The sequence below is a fragment of the Astatotilapia calliptera genome, chromosome 11 (genome assembly GCF_900246225.1).
Source record: "Astatotilapia calliptera chromosome 11, fAstCal1.2, whole genome shotgun sequence".
Taxonomy (NCBI): Eukaryota; Metazoa; Chordata; class Actinopteri; order Cichliformes; family Cichlidae; genus Astatotilapia; species Astatotilapia calliptera.
In genome coordinates, this window is record NC_039312.1 from 2,687,096 (window position 1) to 2,701,432 (window position 14,337).

The 14,337-nt window shown below is 39.6% G+C and overlaps 1 protein-coding gene across 2 annotated transcripts; it reads left to right on the forward strand.

The window, feature by feature from the left end:
* The first annotated feature begins 363 nt into the window (after window positions 1-363).
* On the forward strand, window positions 364-6,316 carry LOC113032211 (uncharacterized). 2 transcript variants are annotated; one of them, XM_026184963.1, is made up of 11 exons: window positions 364-596; window positions 1,173-1,261; window positions 1,459-1,608; window positions 2,875-2,999; window positions 3,425-3,561; window positions 3,680-3,773; window positions 4,076-4,193; window positions 4,332-4,555; window positions 4,685-4,856; window positions 5,035-5,162; window positions 5,651-6,316. In XM_026184963.1, the coding sequence occupies exons 2-9, from the start codon at window positions 1,174-1,176 to the stop codon at window positions 4,703-4,705; spliced, it is 957 nt and encodes a 318-aa protein (XP_026040748.1). In that variant the 5' UTR covers window positions 364-596; window position 1,173; the 3' UTR covers window positions 4,706-4,856; window positions 5,035-5,162; window positions 5,651-6,316. The 2 variants fall into 2 exon arrangements, with proteins under 2 accessions (XP_026040748.1, XP_026040747.1); XM_026184962.1 differs by having other exon boundaries at window positions 4,332-4,856.
* Window positions 6,317-14,337: the final 8,021 nt, after the last annotated feature.

Consider the following 14,337-nt stretch of genomic DNA (forward strand, 5'->3'; position numbering starts at 1 on the left):
GATAAACTTTATATTTCAGTTTGTGATGATTCTGTTTGTGATTACAGGAGCCGTCCTCAGATTCAGACCTCAGCACCACCCAGTGACAGCAGACAGATCATCCTATATCTTCACTCTTTGTAGTAACTCCAAAATTAACTGAAGAAAACAGTACAAAGGTTAAAGTACCACATGTGCTGTCACTGAAAGCTGCAGCTGTTTTATTGATAAAGTTAAAGACAACAAGTCAAAAGGATTAATCACCCCTGTAACTGTGTCACTATACATCAGCATTAACAGGACCTCAGTTTGGTGTTTCAGAAAGCTGCTGATCTCAGACCTGCACAACTTCTGTTTTAAACACTGAATGTACTCACACAGGAAAACGGAGAGAGTAATTTTTCCAGAGTCAACATCATTTTCATCTAAAAGAGTAGTTATTGCACGTTTTGGAACCTAATCACTTCAATTGGCCGCTAGAGTTGGAGCCAAAAAACAGAGGAAATTCTATCAGAGTAATATAGAACGACCACGCCCATTTTCGCTTCTTAAGTTTCGTTTCTGCCGCCATTTTCTTATCCCGCAGTGGAACGGAGGCGACTGTCAGCATAAGCCAGGTAAGTGAGCAAAGTGCTAAATAATGATTTTATATAGAATAAAATGTGGAGTTTTTGTTTATGTGAAGGGTAATGCATGTATTATATTACAGCTTCTGAGTTTGTGGGTCTTACATGCTACATAATTGCCAAGGTTTATGCTAATGTTAGCTTCCAACAAAATTAATGTTGTTCGACCACTCAGACAGCTATATTTCAATAAACTTAATTTAGCATTGCTGAATAGCTGTTTTTAGGTAGTATAATTGACCAGGGAAGTGTGTTTTTAACAAATCCTGTGCACCAATGTTTTATCCAAAATGGTAGGTGAGCACATGTTTTTTACTCAGAATTGAATTGTGTGCATGGTTGCAGTCTGTAGCCCCTAGTGTATTAGATTAGCATTATACAAACTTCCTATTGCTGCAATGTAGAGCTTTCTATTACTTATGTGTTTTTTTTTACATGCTTTTTCATCAGAACAGAGCATCGTGAGATTGTAAGACATACAAGGAATATATGTGTGTGTTTTGTTCAATTTTGCAAGTATTTGTAATAAATCAGATTATTTAACAATATCCTTTTCATATCATGAAGGATGCAAGCTGTGCGTGTAAAGTATAGAGAACAACAAAAGTACATCTGTTTTGAGGGCCAACTGACCTACACATCGTTTTTGGAATGTGGTGAGTAAAAAAATCAAAGTTTCCAGTGTGTTTCATAGCTTGTGTGAATAAGTCAAGCTTTGGGGATGGTGCTATAATAGCTGCTATACCAAATGTTTAGGCTTTTTTTCTGGTTCAGTCTATGTAATTTCACTTTTTTTTTTGCCTTGTTCTGGTATTAATTTCAAATGTATAATGCAATTTTATAATGTTCACAGTTGCCAAGAAGTTCAACATTCCAAACTTGGACTTCAAAGTTTTTGATGACTCAAAGACTGAAGTTGATGAGGATGTTTTTGATTTCCTTATGAAAAAACAAAACCTTGGTGTGCTAGAGATTTGTCAAGCACAAGGTCCAAATCCAGATGGTAAGTATCTTGGAATGTCATCATCATCGTCATTTTTAAACTTTTAATTGACCGGGTAGTGGGGAGAGAAACCACAGTCCAGTTTATTTCCTGGTTGCAAGTGGAGAGGGTGTGCAGTTACGTAAGCACAGTCAGTTGTCCTATCAAATTACTTGGTCCAAATATTAAGATTGGCCAAACTTTTTTCAGGATCCCACGGGAATGGAATAATGATGAGTTTCTATCTCTGATGGAATTTTTAACAGTTTAATGTCCCATCAGCTTGGTAACAGCATTTTAACTTAAGCAAAGAAAAATCTAACATCTGCAGAAAGGTAAATGTCACTAGAATCACTCAATCACTGAGCCACTGTGTCATTCATGCTTTAACCCTTGTATGGTGTTCGGGTCTGTGAGACCCGTGTTCAGTTTTTTCAAAAGAAAAATTAAACAATTAATTATTTTTTCACGTGTAAATGTGTTGTGTCTTTCCACTCACTCCACTTGATTATAACTGATTTATTTATAACATTTTATATAAAAGAAAAACGAGAAGCACATTAATTCATAAATGTGATCTAACAAAGGTAAAGGGAAAAAATTAACCATGTTTGCTGTTCATATGTCTTGTAATTGGGATGAAGTAAACATCTGTTGAGTAATTTAACATAAAATTGTTTGATAGTGTTAATTTGGAAAGCCAAAACTCTAGCGGGTCCACCAGACCCATGAACACTGGCTGAGTAACAAAAATACGAACACCACACAAGGGTTAAGTCCTGGCTAGTAGAACATGTTCTGTGTAAGGCAAGCTAATAAATTTACTGAATTGTTTTCAAATAATCCTATATTTTGCTGGGTACTACAATGTTTATGATTGTGTAAATAACACTAACCATCATACGAACTTAAACAAGAAGGCAAGAAGACATGAAACACTAAACATATAAAGGCTAATTTACATCATGGAGCCCTGTTCTCAAAAACTGACATGGATTTAACTATTTCTGAAGCTGGATTTAAGAAATAACTGCTAAACATTTAAAAAGATTTTCTGTTTGTTATGGAATGTGATGTCATGTGGTTGGTTGTGACTAATAAACTTAAATTAGTTTATGTTATCGATTCTGTCACTCATTGGCTAAAACAGGAACATCAAGGCACTACAACTAAAAATCTTCAACACTGCTCACTCATAAAGCACTTTACAAACCCAGCTACATGAACCTCATTGTTGCAGTCAGGGGCAGCACAAAAGTGACCTCTATAATTTTTATGATTTGATAGATTCTTCTGCAAGCACCTCCTTTACCAGTTCCAGTGGAGAAATTGAAGTGGACTCTGATGACACCATATTATTGGAACACAGTCCTACAACAAGACGGAGAGCTGACGACACTTCTCTTGCCCGAGTAAGCTATGTAGTTTGCTGTATACCCTTTCAGAAAGTTGACACAAATTTGAATATATTATATGTATTATTATCACTGTCATAAAAGCACAAGATTCTGCTGTCTTTCCTTCAGCACAGGTCTGCAAATTGTAGACCAGATCGGCAACATAAAAAGTTAGTGTGCTTGAGAGACAGACAAATTTAAGGGTAATTATTTGTGCTTTTTAACAGAACTTTAGGTGGCTTTGAAGCACAGTGATCATGAATATCTAATGAACCTCAATTCTATACTAAAACATACTTAAAAAAAAAAACATGTATTCGTGACTATAGACCTTTGATTTGATCTAGAACGAACCTGAAAGCTTTTTTAGTATCACAAGAAAAATATTTATGATATATTGATTATATATTATTATATTGCTCTATTTTACTGTAACTTAGATGGTTGAAGATGTTCTAAAGAACAAACCAGGAGGAGAGAGGATCATCAATGAGTATGCCCGGACAAAAAGCCTAACGGATAGCAGGCGGCGTGACATGGTCAAGATATTAGTTGCACATATGACAAGTGAACATGGGTATGCTGACATAGTTATTTCATAAGTATATATATGATAAATTCATTTATCATTTATTCATTCATTTATTTTCTTAGAGGTGGTATTTAGACTTTCAACTTTGTGTTTGTCTGTGTAGGACAAGTCCTTCAAGACGTGTCAAAGAGAAATATGCAAAGGGTATCATCACGCTGTTCCCATACCTGGCTGATCCTAGGAGCAGGCTGGGCTATGTAAGTACAAAAAAGAATAAGTTCAAACAATTTACTTTTCACTCGTGAATGTAAGACATTTTTCAGGCATGAAATATATGTAGAATTTACTTTACAGTTTGGCTCTGGATTGAGTAAAGCTGAAGATGTTTTTCTTTTCGCAGGACTTTCCTCTGTGCTGCCTTTTCTTAACTCTCATTATTTAAATCCCTTTAGAGTTCAGCGCTCCAGTCCCGAGCAAGGGAGCTCAATTGCTGCAATTTTCAGATTGAAAGTGTAAATATATTTTAACATGTTAATTAAAATATTTCATTTAATTTTAGGAGCATTTTTACAATGCAGAAGATGGGAGTGGTTACCTGGCTTGGAGATTGAAGTTTATCCAAAAGGAAGCTTCTAATGGACAAAACAAGACTCCCAGAATGTCAAAAACGCAAATGGGTATGTGATATTGTTAGTAGTTATAATTCAAGTCTCACTTATCTGGAGACTAAACTGCATGCATGAAAATTCTAGCTGAGTTCTCAAGCCTTGTAGGACACGGTGTCACTTTTTTGTCTTATTCATATCCACTGTTAGGGGGCCCAACATCTGATAGAGACTGTTTCAGAGAAGACAACTGCCTAATGACAGACAGCTTGTGTTCTGAGGCTATTGCACTGATGAAACATACAGCTGATGAAGGAATTGTTATGATGAAGATGAAGCAGACCTTCAACTATCGCCAAAAGATGATTCATGATCCAGTGAAGTCATCTGATATCTTTTTGGACTTCCCAAGATTCCTGGATATAGGAGGATTAGTATGTTTATCTTACCTTCAACTTCCCTCACTGTTACATTTATAAGTTGAGGTGCATCTGAGAAAAAAGTGAGTATAAAAGTTGTTTGATACAAGGAGTTTCAAAAACTTAATTTCATCTCTTCTGCAGATTGAACAAGATTTTACTTAGATGTTCGATGAAGCCACCTCTGTGAAGTTCCTGGAGAAGTGGCCCACTATCTACAAGCAGAAAGTCCTCGAACAAAGCCGTGGTCTCACGCAATCAGATGACCTTCAGTACCTTGTGCAAAATGCTGAATGCACAATAGAAGTGGAAAATGGTGAGATAAAATAAATGGAATTTTATTGTTATGTTTTAATTGGAGCATTTGAAAGTGTAACACCGTCACCTGCTGTCGCTTTTTTTTTTTTCAAAACTTTATAATGTAAGTGTTAACAGAGTTGCAGATAACGTGTTTTGGCAGCTAATTATTGTTTCCAATTTACTTATGTTTCCAGGATGGGACAGTGACATGTCATCCATTTTGATCCTTGTACACCTGTTACCACCATCACCTCATGGCCGCAAGAGACCAGGAAAGCTCTCAGCCAGACAAGCCTGTGACCATCTTGTCAAGTTTGTCAAGGTAAAGTTACAGTAAAGGAAACATAACTAGTTATATTTACATTGATAACAATATTTCAGACGAACTAAAAGGTATATGTTTAAATACAACTATGAATTTAGTCATTACCAAGAGATGTATACAGCTCAGTCAAGCAGCCTTTATGTCTTCCACAACCATATGTAGGCTGTATTTGCAACATCACACATTTCTTTTATCACTTGAGTAAAGTACACAAACAACAAGTCATTCCAAACTTTAAGTTCATTGTAAATAGAAATGCTACAATTTCAACAAATTAACTGTCATGGTAATTAACATATTTATATAGATTATATCTGCATATAGATTTTTGTAGATATACAGATAACAGATACTAGTTTTGACAAGCTAGTAGTTAAAATTGAACTAGTTTTGTCTGTTTTGTATCTGTCCTTAATTCTGTCAGCTTCTTGTTTTTTAACCGAAGTCTTATCATGTTGGAACGTTTATCTGTCTTTGTGTCACAGACGGGAACTAGCATCCAGGGGCATCTCGATGGCATCACGGAGAGCCTTCAACCATACCTTCTTGCAGTGGGCACTCAGAGGAATGTGATTCACAAGTACTTCATTGTGATAGACAAACATGCAGTACCTTGTAAGTCACCAGGCTCTCTTGCTTGTTTTGATGAGCTTTTCAAAGCTCACTTTGTCTTTGGTACATCATATAACCACGATCTGGTCAATATGTACAACTTCCTGCAGACCACCATTTACGAGATAGATGTTGATACAACCAAAGTGAATCCTAGGGTTGCAGAGTTGAGGGCTCGGATGCTGCGTTGAATTTTTTTTTTCTACTAAGAGTGTTGAGCTGGAATGTTTTGTTTCATTTGCAAGAGGTCCCAGACAAATGCTAATTCCTTGATAAAGCATTTCAAAGTGATCCATGGACTCTGTTCTGGTAAGACTCTTCGTCTTAAAGGTGGCCAGTTTGGTTGTGCTCAAGTTTATGGCACATTTTCTGGGTTCAAGTTTTGTGTACAAGAGATGGACCTCATGTAATTTGTGTTGAAGAGCTTTTCTGTTGTAAAGCATTTGATTTACAGGTGTCATACAGTGATAGTGATTCCAGTTTTTATATTGTACCATACTGTTTCCTGTGAACAATAAAGGTGGCTGTTAAAATATAAATAATTTCTGATTTATTTATTGTACCTTGCAGTGAATGATAATACATAGAGGGTGAAATAAAGTCACATATTTTTCTTCTTTTAATTCTATTTAGAGTAAAATTTAGTTGTATGTAAAATTTTAATTCTATTTGGAGTGAAAATGTTGTTCTATTTGAAATAAATTAGAATTCAATTCTGAGTAAAATTCTGCTCTATTTAGAATAAAATACTATGTAGAGTAAAATTCTGTTCTACTCAGAGTAAAATTAGGGTGGAGTTGTTTTTATTTTATACTAAACTGAGTAAATTATCATCATGTGTATTAAAATATTTGCACTGAATAGAGTAGATTTAACTCTGAAAGTTTAACTCTACCGTAAGAGTAAACTTTACTCCATTTAGACTGGGACCAAATACTGTCTTTTTTAGAGTAAAATTTTTTTCAATTTGAGTAAAATTTACTCAGTGAATTTTACTGTGCAGCTACATGAAGATGATGTTTTCTCTGACACAATTAAATAAAACCTGATTAAAGTCAAAGGTTGTTACTTGTATTTGAACTAAAAACTTGTGATCTGGAATTCTTTCACTGTTTTTGACAATAGTGTGTTATTTATCATAAAGTAATTCAGAGTCATTCATACCAGTCAGTGTGCGGCACGGTGGTTAGCACTGTTGCCGCACAGCAAGAAGGTCCTGAGTTCAATTCCAACATCAGGCCGGGGTCTTTCTGTGTGGAGTTTGCATGTTCTCCCCGTGTTTGCGTGGGTTCTCTCCGGGTACTCCGGCTTCCTCCCACCGTCCAAAGACATGCAGCTTGTGGGGATAGGTTAATTGGATGATTGCCACTAGGTGTGAATGTGCGAATGAGTGCGAATGGTTGTCTGTCCCTGTGTGTTAGCCCTGCGACAGACTGGCGACCTGTCCAGGGTGTACTCTGCCTCTCGCCCTATGACAGGTGGGATAGGCTCCAGCGCCCCCCGCGACCCTGAAAAGGATAAGCGGAAGCGAATGGATGGATCATACCAGAGTAACCAGAGAGCACAACATATATTTTACTTTCTACTAGAGATGGACCGATCCGATATTACGTATCGGTATCGGTCCGATACTGACCTAAATTACTGGATCGGATATCGGAGAAAAATAAAAAATGTAATCCGATCCATTAAATATCATGAAAGCACCTCACAAAACTTGCAACACGCCGTAACTCACCTCAGAACGTTAGCAGTCGGAGCAGTATGCATCACGTGATAGAGCGGCTGTGGCATGCGGGACCTGTCGGTGGTCTGGATAGCATGTGGAGCTTCGCTAGCAACCTGGCATTTCATCTCCGACAAAGTTATCCCCGAGAGAAGTAAAGCAAGTGTGTAAGTCCATCTCTGAATGTTTGTAAAGCATTCCCACGTTAAGCTTAACAAGCGACTGCCTCTCGCTCTCCGGCTGCTACTTCAATCGTGAAACTGATCAGCTGATCGGCTTTTCTGTCGCGACTCCGTCTCTCTTGTTTGTTTTTGGCCCACTTTGCACCAGAAAGAGGAAACCAGCGGCTGAACAACAGCAGAACGTTTAAGCTTGATAAGCTGTTGTTAGAATTTATTTAATATTACTTTCTACTCGAGGATCTTTTTCTACGCAGCTGACGGCTGGTAACTGTGCAGGGGCGGATCTAGCAAAGTTTAGCCAGGGGGGCCGATAGGGCATGAACAGGGAAAAGGGGGCACAAAGACAGACTTTTCTTTCTTATTCTCATTTAAAATGTCGAGCTTTTAATAAATAATTATCTGACACCCAAAGTTTTAATTTGATGTAAAATGAATAGAAGTCAATTACTGTATATAGTGACTATTAAGTCTAATATATATACCCTAGTAAGCTATAGTACTTTTTACTTTGGGAAGGTACCATCTGTGCAGTCTGCAATTTTGTTGAAGAAAGATGTTGAATCTATTTAATATTTCTTGAAAAATAATTGATTTCTGTGCATTTTTTTTCACACTGCTTCAAATTAAGGTTGATTACGTCGATTAAGCATCATGAGGTGGCGCGTGAGGGGTGGTTCCCTATTTTTTATTTATTTATGTTGTTGCTGGGAGTTGGAACCCTGTTAGTTAGGTTGCTTAATATTTACGCTAAGTACTCTTTAAAATACCAGAATAGGGAGGATGGTGTAGGTTTAAGTTTATTAGATTGATCAGTATTGCTGAACTATGAAATATTTTTTTTGTATACAGGTATAACAGAATAGCTTTAGTGTAGTTGTTGTTTTAAACTTGAGTATGAACTTGCAGACTTGCAAAATGCAGCAAGATATTTTAAAAAACAGTTTTGTTGATTAAAAAACACTATATCGGATTCATATCGGTATCGGCAGATATCCAAATTTATGATATCGGTATCGGTATCGGACATAAAAAAGTGGTATCGTGCCATCTCTACTTTCTACAGGACTTCAAGCTATGATATTATGTAAAAGTCCAGACCCCCTGAGGATTATCTGAGTACTTCTAACATTACACAAAGCAAAGGTCTCCATCAGTGTTCATGAAATGCTGGGTTCATCCTTCTTGTGAGGGAGCTGCTGGTGAAGATCACGAGCCCTGCTTGATCCCGGCGATGAGTTTCAGTCCTCCTGGTGTTTCTGAAATGATGCCTCTCACTGTGGGTCAACAGAACATCTGGCACAGGACAGCTGTAATGAAAGAAATTGAAGAAGTTTTGGGGGGGCGCTCGTGTGCAGCTATGGAGTAGACGTGTTTTCTGTGCTCTCCGTGCCTTCTCACTCATAAAGTTGCACTTTAAGTTTATTTCTAGCTGGGTAGTTTTAAAATCTGTTTCGCGGACTGTCGGAGCCGATCTTTTGTCATCATGCCGAAGAAAGATGAGAGCCAGAGGGATACGTCCAAGGCGAGCCAGTCGGCGGCAGGTAATGATGCCATATTAGTGGCTATCGCTAACCATGGAGCTGAGCTTTCCAAAATAACCTCGCTCGTGGACGGGTTGAAGAAGTCGGTTGAGGGCCGTCTCGATGCAATTGATGCAACGCTAACTTCTCTCCAGAAGAAATATCATGAGTCTGAGCGCCGGTTTGAAGACCTTGATGAAGCTATGTCCGCTAACGATAGCCGATTAGCAGCGCTGGAAGCATCGTGCAAAGAGCTACAGGTGGTTAACACTCTCCTCAAAGCTAAAGTCAACGATCTGGAGGGGCGCTCTCGCCGACTCAACGTGAGGATTGCGGGAGTTAAGGAAGGGGATGAGAAAGGCAGCCCTACCGACTTCGTTGCTAACCTACTTCCAGAACTTTTGGGTCGTGAGAACTTCAGCAGGCCGATAAAAATAGACCGAGCCCACCGTAGCCTGAGACCGAAGCCACAGCCCAATGAACGGCCACGTGTCATCATCGCTAAAGTCCACAACGACCGTGATGTGTTTGACATACTACGACTCAGCAGGCAAAGGTCTCCTTTGCTGTACCGCGGAGACAGAGTTTCCATTTTTCCTGATTACACTGCGGAGGTCTCGGCGCAGCGGCAGGCCTTTGGTGGTGTGAGGAAGCGGCTGATCGACGCCGGTGCTAAGTGCTCTCTTCGCTTTCCCGCAAAGCTCCATGTCGAATATAACAACACATTGAAGACTTTTATGTCGCCGGAGGAAGCTGCACGGTTTGCTGACTCCATTGGCTCTGCAAATGAATAATAATTCACAAGTGACCTACTAATTTCACGACATGTTTACATATTCGCGCATTTTCTGCAGTAATGTTCTCTACCCAGCTATGTTGAATGTTTTGATCCAACATCTTTGTCCTCAGCTGATCAATGCGCAATATAAAGGTTTTTTTGGTTTGCATACTGTGATTTACATACTGTAGAGTTCATCTCTTTCCCGCACTGAAACGGTGTACAGTGCCTATTTTGCCTATTGGGTTTTGCCTCTACAGTATTTGTGTTACGTTGTGATATTGGGAATATACAAATGTTTCTGTATGCTCTGTCTCATTTCTGCATATTTGCAGTTTTGTTGCAATGGTTAAAGTTTTATATCCATCCAGATATTTGAGTTGGATCTTTCGTACTTGGTGCACAATTTTGTTTTTCATGTTTGTTAAATAGATTATATGTGGGGCGCATGGGGCTCCACGGTATTTTCTTTGAGTATTAGTGTTCAGTCAGGCTGGCCCTGGTTCCCGGCTGCCTCCCTGTTGGATATTGGGGGTGTTCCGCTATCTTTTTTTCTGCGTTTTGTGGGGATGGGGGGGGGGGTCTACATGTTTCTAAATATGTGTCGTTTTTGTTTTTTGTTGTAAGTGCCAGCTCTTTATTTGTCGAATGTCAAAGCCTTTATTTTGTCCCTCCACATCGTCGTACACCATCCACCCACTTGAGCTGGGGATGAGCCACATCACTTTTACGACCTGGAATTGTCGGGGTATGGGCAAAGCTCTTAAACGTGGTAAAGTATTTTCGCATTTAAAATCTCTGTCTTCTGATATAATTTTTTTACAGGAGACCCATATCCAACCTTCAGAGCAGAGGCGATTAAGATCGGTATGGGTGTCACAGGTGTACCAGTCCGCCTTTTCTTCCAGGGCGAGAGGGGTTGCCATTCTTGTTCGCAGAACTATTCCTTTTATATTCAAAACTCAGATATGTGATCCAGGTGGGAGGTTCATACTTGTTACAGGTACAGTCAACTCCACCCCTGTAGTCCTCTTGAACATCTATGCCCCTAATTTTGACAACCCTGACTTCTTTAGTAAAATATTCAATCTTGTCTCACAATACAATGACCATAATATCATTATCGGTGGTGATTTTAATTGTTATTTCGATCCATTGTTGGATAGGTCTTCTGCGTCCCTGGCCCCAACCTTGAGAGCTGTTTCTGTACTCAATACTCTTACTAAATCTTTGGACTTGGTTGACATTTGGAGGCACCAGCATCCGTTAGACAAGCAATACTCTTTCTTCTCCCCTGTCCATGGCAGCTTCAGTAGAATTGACTATTTTCTTATTGATTCCAGGCTTATTTCGAAAGTGGTTAGTTCCACTTATCACAGTATTTTAGTTTCGGACCACGCACCTCTCTCAACGGTAATTGACTTCAACCTATATACCCCCCAATACAATTGGAAATTTAACCCCTCTTTATATCTAAATGACTCTTTTACGGTTTACCTATCTACTAAAATCGCAGAATTTTTACAATTTAATGATAATGGTGTAGTTTCGGACTCTGTTTTGTGGGAGTCCTTTAAAGTCGTTATTAGAGGTCATATTATTGCTTATCAAGCTTCTCAGAAGAGGGACAAACTCAGGCTGCGTACTAATATTGAGGCAGAGCTGTCTGTGTTGGAGGAGAAGTATCGCGATACCGGGGCTGCTGACACACTTAATACCATTCTCAAATTGAAATATGACTACAACCACATGTTGGGGGAGCAGGTCATGAATTGTATTCGTCGATTAAAACAGAAGCATTTTGAGCTTGGTGAAAAGGCTGACAAGGTGCTTTCCAGACAGCTGAAGGGCATTCAAGCTGAAAGGGCGATACACAGAATTCTCTCTGCAACTGGCCAGTTGCTGTCCGATCACAAGCAGATAAATGACAGATTTCGCAGTTTTTATTGTCAGTTATACACATCTAGTACTATGGCCACAGTTGCTGAAATCACTAATTTTCTTAATGCTTTAGACATCCCGACTCTTCCTGAGGCTGCACGGGGCTTACTCGATGCAGACTTTACGCTGGAGGAAATTAGAAATGCAATCTGCTCCTTTCCTAATGGAAAAGCTTGTGGTCCGGACGGTTTCGGGATAGAGCTTTATAAGACACATATTGACGTTATCGCTCCCCTGCTACTTCGGATGGTAAATTGCGCAGTGTTAAACGGCTCATTCCCTCATTCTTTCTACGATGCCCATATATGTCTCCTCCTGAAAAAAGACAGAGACGAAACTAATGTTTCTTCCTATCGTCCCCTAAGTCTTCTCAACTCAGACCAAAAGATAATTGCTAAAGTCCTAACCAACCAGTTAAATAAGCACATAGGTTCTATAATTCATCCTGACCAATCGGGTTTTATCCCCAATAGATTCTCTTTTTCTAATACTAGATGTCTCTTAAATGCGATGTACTCAACGACACTGCCCAATTCTGCGGTGATTTCACTCGATGCCCAGCAGGCTTTCGACCAAGTGGAATGGAGTTATTTGTTTGCTACTCTTGAAAAATTTGGTTTTGGGTCGAATTTTTTGAATATGATTAAGTTGCTTTACGCTTGCCCTCGTTCCTCGGTCCTTACCAACCATGAGAGGTCGCTCCCGTTCCTCTTACACCGTGGGACAAGGCAGGGTTGTTGCCTCTCTCCAATGCTTTTTGCTTTAGCTCTTGAGCCGTTGGCCATTGCCATCAGAGCCAATTCCCATATCTCTGGTATAAATTGTGGCACGTCAGAGTACACCATCGGTCTGTATGCAGATGATATCATATTGGCTCTTTCAGATTTAAAGATCTCCCTTCCTCCACTTCTTAAGCTGATTGACAGCTTTGGCCACCTATCAGGGTTCACCATAAATTGGAAGAAGTCTGTTCTTATGCCGCTGTCGTCTGGTCTGGGCCCTGATTTCCTGTCTAGTTTGCCCTTTAAGGTCTCCCAGGATTACTTTTCATACCTGGGTATTAACATCCCTAGGAACTCAAAACTCCTCTTCAGGCTTAATTATTCGGTTCTAACTGATGAGCTCAAGTGTATGATAGATAGGTGGAAACTTCTCCCACTTTCAATGATTGGCCGTATCAATATAATCAAAATGGTTGTGCTCCCTAAATTCATGTACCTATTCCAGAACGTTCCTATTTTTCTCAGGTCTTCCTTTTTCAAAGCGTTGGATGCCATTATCATGCCTTTCGCTTGGGCCTACAAGCCCCCCCGCATCTCGAAGTCTCACTTGCAAAAGCCCTCGGACGAGGGTGGTCTGGGCCTTCCAGTTTTCAGACATTATTACTGGGCCTGTAATGCCAGAGCCTGGGTCTTCTGGAATCTGCCTATAGTTGGTGATGCTGTGGGATGCAGGTCCAGCCCTAAATGGCTCGAATTGGAGCTTAGCACTGCTATCGAGCACACTGGAGCATCCTTGCCAGCTATCTTATTTTCAAAATCGGTTATTAAAAGTGCATGTGATGACTTTATTCTTTGCAACTCCATAAAAATATTGAATCAAATTAAGAGAATCTTGAACCTCCCGGTAGTGTCAACTTTTGCCCCGATCTGCCACAATCCTAGCTTTACGCCTAGTACAATGGATGCTGCTTTCAAACAATGGCCTGTCAAAGGGTTAATTGCTATAAAGGATCTTTATATTGACAATCATTTTGCCTCTTTTGCTCAGCTTCAGACAAAGTACAATCTCCCTACAAGTCATTTTTTTCGGTACTTACAAATTAGGAATTATGTCAAGCAAGCATTCTCAAATTTAGATACCATCCCCATACAGCATGTCTTTTACAATATGATGAACGAACCTCCCACCTCAAAACACTTAATTTCTCGGCTTGTCAACCTTTTTTCTTCGGCAGCCCCCTCTTGCCATATTAAAGAGGCTTGGACAAGGGACACTGGTTTGGTTATCTCTGACGATCTATGGGCTGAAGTGTTAAGTCGGATAAAACTATGCTCTGTTAACGCCCGGCTTCAGTTAATTCAATTTAAGGTTGTCCATAGACTGCACTATTCCAAAACCAAATTGAACAAGATTTTTCCTAACGTTTCCCCCAAATGTGATAAATGTAAACTTGTGGACGGTACTCTTGGCCATCTTTTTTGGTCCTGTTCTACGCTTACAGCCTTTTGGACTAGTATTTTTAGTTTCTATAGCACTGTTTATGATAGGCAACTGTATCCTGACTGTCTTATGGTGATCCTGGGCTGCTCCGGCGACTCCTTGGCACTTCCCTTTGCTGTTCAACAGGCCCTCATGTTTGGTATGGTGATTGCCAAACGTTTGATTCTGGGGGAGTGGAAATCTGCCTCCC